General features: G+C 41.0%; 1 protein-coding gene across 2 annotated transcripts in view; it reads right to left on the bottom strand.

Moving 5' to 3' along the window:
- btbd11b (BTB (POZ) domain containing 11b) overlaps nucleotides 1–12,143 on the bottom strand; it is a 76,351-nt gene that overhangs the window by 19,954 nt on the left and 44,254 nt on the right. For both annotated transcript variants that reach the window (XM_047597464.1, XM_047597463.1), the window contains exon 2: nucleotides 6,974–7,144. In XM_047597464.1, the coding sequence (XP_047453420.1) occupies nucleotides 6,974–7,144 (171 nt within the window). The remainder of the gene's footprint in view (nucleotides 1–6,973; nucleotides 7,145–12,143) is intronic.

Raw genomic sequence — 12,143 nt, 5'->3', positions numbered from 1 at the left:
CCTTTAGAGCCTGCACTGTCAGGGGAAATCGAGAGTTTCCATACACCACAGACAGGAAAAAGACCAGGTTCATTCCAGTCCTTTCAGTGCTGGTCACAGAGGGAGAGCAGGGGAATATGCAGGCCCAGGACTAAGGGAATAAGAACGAATATTTGTGGTCATCTATGCAAAAGAAAAGTCAAAACCTTATAGGTACACTTGCAGGATCGTAGACGCAGTGGTCGGCCAAGAAAACTTAGTGCAGCAGATAATAAACACATCTACTGTCTGGAGAAGTCTGGCTAGAAGTGGTCTTCATGGAAGAGTTGCAGCCACAAATCCATCCCTCTGACATGGAAACAAGGCCAAGAGACTCAGCTATGAACCAAAACATAAAAACTAGGGTCAGACTGATGAGTCAAAATGTGAAATATTTGTCTGTAGCAGAAGGTACTTTAGCTACAATAATGAGAGTCTGCAGGCTATGGTGAAGCATGGTGGAGGCTCCTGCAAAGTTTGGGGCTACATTTCTGTAAATGGAGCTGGAGATTTGGTCAGGATTATTGGGAAATATGGGCAGATACTGATCCAACATCAATAACATCAATGAGCCAAGGTCATGAAGAACTATCTTCAGAGTAAAGAAGAACAAGGAGTCCTGGAAGTGATGGCATGGTCCCCCGCAGAGCCCTGATCTCAACATCATGTGTCTGGTATTACATGAAGAGTCAGAAGGATCTGAGGAAGCCTACAACCACAGAAGATCTGTGCTTAGTTCTCCAAGATGTTTGGAACAACCTATCAGCTGAGTTCCTTCAAAAACTGTGTGAAAGTATCTAGAAGAATTGATGTTGTCTTGAAGGCACCGACTATTGATTAGATTTAGATTTCTCTTCTGTTCATTCACTGCATTTTGTTAATTGATGAAAACAAACTATTAACACTTTCATTTTTGAAAGCATTCTTGCTTTCAGCATTTCTCCTTCACACCTGCCTAAAACGTTTGCAGAGTACTGTACTGAGTTTGTTTCAAAGGAAACACGGTGAATGCGACTCACTGGTAAAACAACCATGTATTATAACATTTTGCTGAATGCTCTCTTCCCTGTCTAGACCCATCGCACCATGAGAAAATGTAATGAAATTCTGAAGCGGCATCTATGTAAAAAAAAAAAAAACAAACAAACAAAAACACTCTGTGACACATTGTTCCGTCGTGGTTGATACTATTCAAAGCAAAAAGTAATAGAGTGTGATGGCACTTGGTCCCCCCCGCTCTAAATGGACTATACATATGTACTATACAGTGCGGAGCTGGAACAAACAGCCATTCCCGTGGACAAAGGGGTTTGTTTAGCATCAAAATTGCACCATTTGGTGCTTGCCAAGATTCCATTTAGCCTCGACAATGCGAGAGGCGGGCGTGAAAAGGGTGCCTGCATGAGAGAAGAGCATTCATGCAATAAAACAGCCAGTCTCCCAAGCGTCCTCTGGGAGCAGCGGCGGCGCGCTGATAGAGAAGTGTGCTGGACATCATCTTGTGATACAATGATACAGTGAAAAAGGAAACATTACGACAGGAATGACGACCTCTTCTATGAATTCAGGTTGCTCCTCCCTTCCACTATCTGTTTCAGCTTCGCCTTTCTCTTTATGCGCCAACGGGGAGCACAGATAAGCCGGTAACAGTGCCCTGTGACGCTCGGTAAGGAGAGCTGAAGTGGTCAGCAACAGCCGGTTCCTCATGTCTTATTTATGCCGGTGTGTGACATTTCCTATGCTGGATGACGAGCCCAGCCGGGCGGAGAATCTAGATTATTTCCAACACGGCAAAAGTGCGACAGTAAAGTGAGATTACTGCCGTTCATTCCGCAGGTGTGCACAGGCATACCTGCAGAGAAAGGATTAACCAGTTGTTTTCAGTCACCAGACACCAGAATAGAGACCGAAGGTTTCATCGTTTCCTACGCTGGCAGACGAGCCCAAGAAGGATATTAGGATAATAAGCTGAAACATCAATGGCCGTTTCATTATAAGATTCAGGCTGTTAATCAATAACTCATCTGGTGTAATTAATTCTTCAACAAGAAGGGGAGAGGTGGAGAAACACACAGCAGATCCTGCTCCTTAGGTATATAGGTGATTACCTTTAAGCAGTTTGGAAATGCTCTCTTTCTTTCCAAAGCTTCATAATCAAGAAAAAATCAGCATATAATGACACTGCTTTGATTCACAAGGGTTTTTTTTTATGAGAACTGGCACTTTTACGGTCGCTAACAGGCAACGTGGCGCCCACACAGCAAACAAACTACTCATTACTTCACATGTTTATTGTTTAATGCTGAGAAAGAAAGCACAGCCTTCGTGGAAATATAGAAATGACCTCTCATTCCAGGGAGGAGAAGTTCGATCCGAGCTCTGCTCGGGGAACAAGTACACACTAACCAGCTTTTCTTTAGGTATTGATGAATGGGTTGTCGCTGCACCGTGCAGCTGCTGCCATCATCACAGTTCCTGCATTTCAATTATTTGCTGCTATGCGGGCCATGATTACATCTAATGGCTGCCTGTGGCCACCCGGACTCCACAAGATGCTGAGCTATTCTTCCTGCTACCGGGGGGAAGGGACACACAAAAATGGTTTAGGAACAACCTAAAGAACATGAAAAACAGCACAAAGTGTTGACCTGGCCTCCAAATTCACTACATCCTAAACTGATCAAGTATCTGTATCTGACCCAAAGGGAAGGTGGACATAATGTTATGCCTGATTGGTGTACTGTGAAACTAAATGAAATTTTGTCAAGTAAAATCATCACATGAACTCTGAAGAATGGTACAAATGTATTCTATGATAGTGAATAAAAGGTATGTACGTGACATCACAGCAAGGGGACGTCTCCATGGTTACGGCCACTAAGTGGCAAAAATTGACAGATGATAAATAACCATAAAACAATAAATGAAATATTTGTGATCATTCCTCGTCATCCTTCTAACACTACATTATTGTATAGCTAACGTGACTTCTCAGTAAAGCTCTTAGCGTTAGCATCTTCTATTCACTTACATTTATCATAACTGAAATGAACTTAAACTAACCACCTAACTAACTCCACCTCTCTGTCTCTCTGTATTTACTGTTATATTTCACTGTGTTTTTGCCACTCAGGAGCAATGATGTCAATGCATAGCCTCTATTGCACACTAAAAAGACTTTCTGCTGTCAACCACAAACATTATTAAGTAGTCCAATATCAGACTTTGCTTTTTTCCTTGACATTTGGTCAAAAATAAGATCCATATTCAGAGATACCGAAAAAGAAAAAACAAAACAAAAACATCAATATGCTTTTAGGGCTGCCACAATAAAAAAAAAATCTTCAAAAAGCATTACTGAGAGCACTGATAGCCTTCATCAGTAGCTTCTTCTTTTTGAGCTCAATGGCTTATAGACAAAAAAAAAAAATGTCCTGAGTCCTGCGCACTAGACTTGAGAGTAAAGCAGAAGATAAAGAGAGGAGACAAAGGACAAAGGAAAATGTCACCTGAAACATAACAGTGGCTCTAAGGTTTCAGAGTTAAGTTCAAATAAAAAATAATGATGCTTCCATCCAGCGTGTTTTTAATTGACCGTACCGACTAATAGTGTCTGAGTATGCTGGATATTAATTATTAATACAGCCATTGTTAGTTAATATTTCAACAGAACTGATTTAGTGGAATTAAAGCTACAAGATCAAACCTACAGATACAAAACCAGACATGACTTAAGGTTGTTCCACATAAATATCTGAAAGCGTTCTAGCCTGTGTATCAAAATAACACTATATGCAGTTATGTTTTTACATATACTCAACACTTTGAAATGACTTTGTCCCCAAACAGCTTCCCTCTATCTCCTGTTTCTTTTTCTGAACTGAAACCTCAGTGAAGTTCAGTATAAAGAGACATGACCAACAGTGGCCATTAAAAGAAATAAAGAAATTTGGAAAGTGTGAAGAGTGCTTGACCTTTATAAACTGAACTGAAATAGAAATAGAAATGGAACTTTTTTTTTATTGTTTGCATTCTAAATGTGACCTAATAAGGACTTGAAAAAAAATGAACCAAACTTTTAAAGGCTGGTTTTTACTGGTATATGTTTGAGTTACGCTGTTAATGGAAATACACACAGTTAGGCTCCAAAAGGGAACAAATCCCCATAGACCCCCATGTTAAAAAGTCCAACTTTACAGGATTATTAAACATGTTTTGGTCTTAATTGTTTATTTCACTATTCTCGACAACTCCAATGGAGTCCATTTCTAACTCATTTCTTTATTTTTAAGGCTTAAAATTCTGCATAATTAAGGGAGTTTCCACTCTGAGTGACAGGTGGTAGCCTGAGCTAAGAGGTAGCAGAGAGTTGGGTGACATCACGATGGGTTTGTCCATAGTATATAGGGTCAATGATGTTTAACTACATGTAACGAGTCCTGTGAGTGGAGGACAAACACAGTATAAAGATGGATGGCAGAACTTGTACACAGAACTCAAAACTGAAGCCAAAGGAAGTAGAGCTCCCCCTGGTGACTGGCTGCTGTATAGATGCTGTAAGCTCCACCTCCTCCATGTTTTTCTTTTTTTCAAGGATGCTTTCAGTCATTTTAGGTAGTTAACACAAAACGGATGCACGTTGAAGTGTCATTTTTCATTATTTGATGCTATAGAAGCACGATGTGACTTCATCACATCAACGACATGTTGCCAAGCAACCGCTCCATGAAGCAGAATGTGGGACAGAGAGAGTCGGAATTGGTGGAGGTAGAGCAGAGTGTAGTAGTAATTAAACGAAAACACGAGTAAGTCTGGCAGAAGTGTGAGCAGACTCCAGTCTGGGGAAAATAGTGTCAGTCTGACCAGTGCCAGGAAGTGGGGACACATTGTCCATATTTACATACAGTCTATGCTTGAGAACAGCAGACACATGAACCTGCACATAGAGGTCACTGTCATTTTACCTTCTGTTAATATTTTCCAGCTGAATAGGTTTACATGACATGTTCTGTATCCTCCAAGCATCGTTACTTGTAACAGATTGTCCCGACCTTAGTAACGCACTAGAACGATGTGTGTGCAACATAACTGAATGAGGACATTATGACTGAGTGAGCATGGCACACCAAGAGTCCTAATAATTGCAGAATTTCCACGGCTGTCATTTCAAATATGGTAATTTGGCATTTTGGCAGAGGAGTAACTGAGAAAATGCAAAGACGTAAATCAGCATCAAACCTCTGAAATCGAGTCTAAATGCCAGCGCCACAGACTGGCACTGATGCAAATTGTACTGTACTGACGCACAAGAAATTTATTTGATTCAAACTCTCATCTGTCTTTCTTCCTAACGTTTCCATCTTTTATTGTTTCATTCATCTTATCTTGCTCCCATTCAAATATGCAAAAACCCCGAGGGTGCAGTCACTGCTGACTATTCGGCTTTTCTCACATTACTCATTTAGTTTTAGTCTGAGCTGCGTGACTGTGTGCAGATCCCGTAGCCATTTACAGACTTCCTCTCCAGAGCCGATAACATTATCACCGAACGGAGCCCGGCTATTATCCATCAGCGGCTCCGTTGTCTCACAGTGTGTTTGCAGTGTCAACATAACACAATTGACCTCATCAATACAACATGGACGGAGGTCTGGGCGATCTGCCTCATCTCTGCAGCCGCCACTCAGCCCTGAGAAAACAAACAGCGAAGGAGAGCTGGCTCTCGTTCGACGTGATGATAAATCCTCACACTTGATATTCAGAAACTATTTTTCCGCATTTTCTTAACACGCCGATGCCATGACAACTGAGAGAGACCCAACAGCCCCTTCCCTATTTTTTTTTGTCGGGCACATAATCTTTTCGTGTACGGCTGATTTGTTATTCTCCTGCCAGTGCTGTGTTTTCCAGTATGACTTCAGAAGCTGCAAAAGACAAAAAAAAACTGTGCAAATGAGCATTTTCATTCGTTGATTACATCTGATCTTATCGACGGCTGACATTTCAGTGGTTTGCAGAACACTCTGACATTGTAGATTTGCTGAGGGGCGACCAAAGTTTGTAAAAAAAGTTTCCCCCAAAACAGAACACAAAGTAGAAACTGTGGCGTTTTATCGCTTATATAACTATAATATTTTTTTAGTGAGTGGGATGCAGTAATGTAAAACCTAATCAAGACATAATTTCCAAGATTATGCAGAAAATGTATTAGTATTATTATATTAAACAGACTCTCAAAGCTTATGTAAATGACAGCACACTGAGTAAATGTATGCAGAAAGCATTGTTATTAACAGTTATTGTTGCCATTGTGAGGGGATGGACATTCAATTAACGTCTGGAGGAATCGTCAAACTCATAATCTAAAATAATTCATTTTAATGAACAGCTATGGTTCGTTCGAATCATTCCTGCTCTCACTGATTATTCACATTCATTTAAATAGTTGAGTGCACGTTTCCATTATGACCCGGAGATTTACCGACAATATTTATGCTCTATTAAATACCATTCAGAAACAATAACGTCATCCGACTAAACTGAAGGCCAGAGTTGCATCCTTCAGTAAAAAAAGTTGAAGGAGAAGTTGTTGAGGCATCTTGCACAAGAATTTTGACCCCGGCTGCAGGGACTTAGATGAAGAAGATGCACTTCAACTGGTCACATGACCCCCTGTGTCATCTCCAGTGACACCGTTGACAGGGAAATGCAAAAAAAGTGTTTCCATTGCACTTTTGTGACACACTTTTATATCAATATGTCTGAAGAATCACCTCCTGAAAGAGTAACTTGTGCAGAAGTCCTTGGAATCAAAAAGAAGTCTTTCAAAAGGTCTTATCTATTATCTCACCTGACACTGATGAGTACGGAGCATCTCCATTAGAGCGTCTAACTGCCTTGCTCAGGGGCACAGTAAGAGAGATTCAAGGGTCGTGAACAAGCAAATACCACTCACTGAGTTCAGAGACGCTGCCCACTCTCGTGGCCAACAAGCACTGTTCAACGGAGCGCAGGTCGGTCTGACTGTAGGTGTTTCCCTCTGAACTCTTTCCTGCTCGTTGCTGCTGCTGCTGCTGCTGCTGCTGCTCCCTGTGAAGAGTCAGACCCTCCGGTAAGCTCAGCACACCTGAAAGAGACAGAGAGGGAAAAAGAAATGAGCTTCACATCAACGCCACGGCCGATCGTACAGTCTGTAAGAGGGAGAATTGAAATTCTGCTCGTGCATTCAACACCTCGATACCCTTTAACGTTTTCCCTTTATTCTGTATCAGATTAATGAAAAGAACACAACGGCTCAGCACTTTAGGAGCTGTGTGAATAATGATTGGTACCAAGAGTCGGATTCTGTGAAAACAATGGAGGCCATTCACCGTGGTAATTACGCCACCCAGCTACACCCGTTAGAAACTTGTCCCAGAGGTAACGGTGTGTAGTATTTTAAACGTGGTTTCATTATTCACACCTCTGTGTGTTGTTCTTCCACGCTTCAAGAGTGACGAGACACATTCCCCAGTTCGGTCTGCTGACAGCTTCTTATTCCTCTGTAGATTTCTGTATTTGCAGGGTGTCAACTCATGCAATACCTAAAATCTGTGACTCTCTACTTAGTAGCTATGGTTTGAATGCCTGCTCTCTCACGGTAAGCTTCTAATTTATTCTCACATTCTTTATTTGGTTTGTAAGAGCAGACTGTTGCTTATAGGGCAATATATTTTTTATTATATTTGGTTTCTCTGATGAGACATGAGTGGAAATAAAAAAATACTAGGGCACAAATATAAATATAAAAAAGGGCTATGGATTCATTATTTGTGTCTGTTATGTCAGTCAAAGTGACAATAACAAATATAAAGAAAGGATCCAATGTCCTGTAAACTGTTATCTTTGCCATAGGGCTGGGTGGTATAACAGTTCACACCGAATACCTGTGTTTTGTTTCGTTATGATATGAATTTTTAATATACCGGCACACCGGTGCATTTGATTACACATCGTTCGGTACGTTGCACTGCACAACACTGTTTCAGACCAGACCATTTTCAAAGTAGGGTTTCGAAACATGCATGGTGTGATTGTGATAATGTGAGGTGTGGTGAAGATGGAAAAGTCCAAAAAAGGGAGCAGCAGAGCAAAAAGGTGCCATCTTAACATGCCGATTTCTGAGGACAGTTCCTGTTTTGGATGACCTGTCCTCCGGCTAAAGCTGTCCCCGAAAATGTCCCCAATTTTAGCTTTTTATGAATGAGGAAAAAACATGTTGCACGCGGACTACAGTTATCGCGGTAACCGGTCGTGCTGCTATTGACATACAGACATAGCACTTTAAATAGGTTTAAATATGTCAAAATAAATGAAATTGTCATTGTCCCTGTTTTTTCATTTCATCTTGATAACATTTAATTCTTCTTCTTTTTTTTATCTCCGAGCTGTAAATGTCTCCAGATTTCCACGTCAGCAGGCAGTGCTAACACGGGACCATGGAAACCTGTCTAACTATTAATTTGAGATTATTCCACAATATTAACTCATCATCACAGTAAAAAAGTCCATCCTTACTCAATCTACTGCATTAATTCCTCTCTTAACCAGTAAGGTCCGAAAACCAGAAAATGTTAAATAAATAATAAACCGTGGTGTCAGAATTTAGAAAAATGATATAGACTTTTGGTCATACCGTCCAGCCCTAGTTTGCCATAATTTTCTTGTTCTTCTTGTGTGAGCTGTTCCCTACAAAAATTATCCATCTGTCAAGGTGAGATTCTTTGTGTGACAATTTTAAAAACATATGGTAGCACTATCGAGGGTCGTTTGATTTCGATGTGGTGGAGACTCAAAGAGAAGCACATGACTTCAAATAGTCTGTGCACCTGTGTTGTAAAGTAGGAATCCAACACGGCTTTATTGATTTGAGGTATTGTGCAGAGAATTGTGTGAAGGAAACTGCTGAAAGAAAATAATAACGCTAGGGCTGGCCTTGTTTTTTCTTTTTTCTTTTAAAAAAATAAGACTTAATATTGAGCCACTCTCACCACAAATTGTGAAATAAACTCTGCCTCAAATGTGCTGCTTTTAAAAGGCACACTTAATTATACCCTTCTGCGTTTGCTAGTCACCATGCATTATGCGAGCAATAAAAACCTGTGTGGCAAAACATCTGGAAATAGGTTTCTTGGTAATAAGTCGCAGTTATTTAGCTCATAAACCTACAGAGCCTACAGAGCAGTTTGCCGTGCCACCACCTCATCTACGCCCTTGTTCTGGACAGACCAGAGGCTTTCTGACAACCTGCACGACCAGAAACAAAGAGCAGGAGACATCACCATCTGCTGCACCGGTGTCAGGTGTTGGGAGCTGCTACAGTTCCAAGCCAAAGGCACAGGCGCACCAATGAGGGAAATTATACAGAACAGAAAGTTTCTTTCTGTTTCAGCGGGAACCCGTCTCCTGGGATTACTTTGAAACACCTCCTTTATTGTATTCACTGTTGCCCTCTTTGGCAAGCAGTTGTGCAAACAACAGGAAGTCCGTATTAAACCATTTAAAACAACAGGGGGGCTACCCTGACACCTTCTTCCCTCATGGTTCCTCTGAGACAATTACATATCACAGTAAATAGCTCACTCTGTCTCCAGATTTCATGACCAGCCTCCTTTGATGTGGACAGGAGTGATTGGACCAAATGCTGCGCTGCACCATAATTTACGTAATTGGCCATTGGATAAAAAAAAGTCTTATTTATTTTAACCCTATTATCACTTCTGCAATATATATTTATTTGTCAGCTTGACTCTACAGTAGTACTCAGTGTGACAAGGCCTAGAAGTACAATAAAAACATTACTATATTACTATGGATCTGCTTCCTGACTCAAAAATACCATCCTATAGCAATAGATAGATAGATAGATAGATAGATAGATAGATAGATAGATAGATAGATAGATAGATAGATAGATAGATAGATATTAAACAATAAAATAGAGACGACTCCGCCCTTTTTAGTACACTAAGTCATTCAGTGCATTTACATGCACAGCTTAGTCGAGCTATGCTCAAAATTCAACTTTCTGATTGAAAACAAGCACCAGAGAAAATTGAATAACTTACAGGAACATGTCCTCCTCCTCCACACTAGGTGGCGATATGTGTCTTTTCAGCAGGTTATTACATCATATAATAAACAACTGGAGTGTAATGTGGCATGCGCCCAAGCGATTAAGGTGTATACATGCCAGAGATTTCCAATCGCATTATCTGGGTGTCTTAATTGGACAAGGAGAACTGAGATTTTAGTCGGAGTAACGTGTTTACATGTGTTTAAGTTGTCCAGTTAAAGTCAGATTAAGGCAATCATTCATTTTTTTTTTTTTTTTTTCACGTGCATGTAAACGTACTGTGTGTTGGTTGTCCGGTCCAGTTTGTGATCCAGATGTAGACCCAGGTACTTCTAGGCCTGAACCACCTCTACACACTCCCCATTGTTGCCTACAGGCTGCAGACGGGGCCTGGACCTCTGGAAATCCACTACCATCTCTTTAGTTTTAGCTGTGTTGATCAGAGGGTGGTTCGCTTCGCACCATGAGACCAAGTTATTCACCATATTCTTGTACTTGTCCATCCCTAACAGCTAACACCAACATGCTAACATACTCACAACATGCAGCAGCTTAGTTTAGCACGGTAGTAACTTTTGCTAATTAGTGCTGAATGCAAAGCAAAGGAAAATGTACAAAAGTAATAGATAAGGTTTCAGTTATGGTCAAGTGCCACTATTGAAACATATGGAATTACCAAAGTTATTCAAGCAGTTTGTTCTCGGTCTGAGGTCCGCGAGAACAAAATGAGACCTGGTTTGGGAGTTCCCGCAGCTTGTTCTCGACACATCAACACATGGGCAGAACTTTTTTTCATGAGTTGTGCCGACAACTCGACAACTTCTAGTGTGGAAAAGGGCCTCTCAGACCCATGCTCCAATCCGGAGGTTGGCGCTTGCTCTCATCGTCCATCTCCTGCATCTCCCGCAATGCTTAGCGTGTGAGACGTATAGTGCAGTGGGAGGGCCCTCGTCAAGTATGAATTACCTGGCCAGAACTACTTTTTATTTGTTTTTGCAGCCCTGGGAGCAAGAGCAAATTTCTTCTCGTTATGTAGGTAACAGCCTTTCGACAAACAGAGCCCAGACAAAAATCTAGTAAATCGACATCTCTTAAAAGAAGAAAATAATATTTAGACTAAGAATAACCGTCGTTCATGTAACATCCTGCACACCCAATAAAGAAAGAACAAAAGAAATCTGTTGTATGTCTGTACTGCTGCCTTCATATGAAACATGTGCATGCTTACAATATGGGAAGTTGTGTGTAAAACATGCTTTGCATTCATTTCGTCATATAAGAACACCAGGTAACTTAATGTAGAGAATGGGAATATCAACATTTTGATCCGACGTACAGTATTATAATATTACAAAGGAAACTCTAAATGACTAAATGACAGTATATTAACTTACAGTGTCTGTGAAGATTTGCCAACTGTGGACATTGAAACAAAAATGAACCACAAAATTAACTCTCATGAGCACGGCGAACATAGCCCTGCCCTAAAAGCCTCATTTTGACATGTCACACAGGGAAATTCACAGGTGCAAATAATAAAATTAATGACGGTTGAGTTGCACACAGCTGCATCAGTTTCAGATAAGTGCAGGCTCTTTGTCACTCGGCTGCGACTTAGCTTGATGCTTGAATTAAACGGAGCCACCATATTAATGCTCTACTCACGAGATGTCAAAATGCGAAAATATGATTAAACACGCTACACTTGAGCTCTTAACCGTTCAGTTCCTTAACCCTGGCTCAGGGGAACAACAGGACCAGCTGATAGTGAAGTAGTGACTGCTGTCGGGGCGGACTGAGGCAAGGTGACTCACTGGCTCTCTGCGTCCTAATGCAAAGCACTGTCTGCCCTCGGGGAGGAACTGATGGAGCTCAGGCTGCCACTGTGGCTGCTCTGTTTATGTGTGTGTTTGTGTGAATATTTCCACCCGATGCTAATAGACTGGAAATCTCCCAGGCAATGCAGTATTGTCAGGTTTTCCAAGTAATACGGTTCAACTGCACATGTTGC

This window comes from Mugil cephalus, chromosome 10 (genome assembly GCF_022458985.1).
Source record: "Mugil cephalus isolate CIBA_MC_2020 chromosome 10, CIBA_Mcephalus_1.1, whole genome shotgun sequence".
Classification (NCBI taxonomy): domain Eukaryota; kingdom Metazoa; phylum Chordata; class Actinopteri; order Mugiliformes; family Mugilidae; genus Mugil; species Mugil cephalus.
Note: the sequence above shows the minus strand (reverse complement) of the source record. Positions and strands in the feature narration are given on the sequence as shown.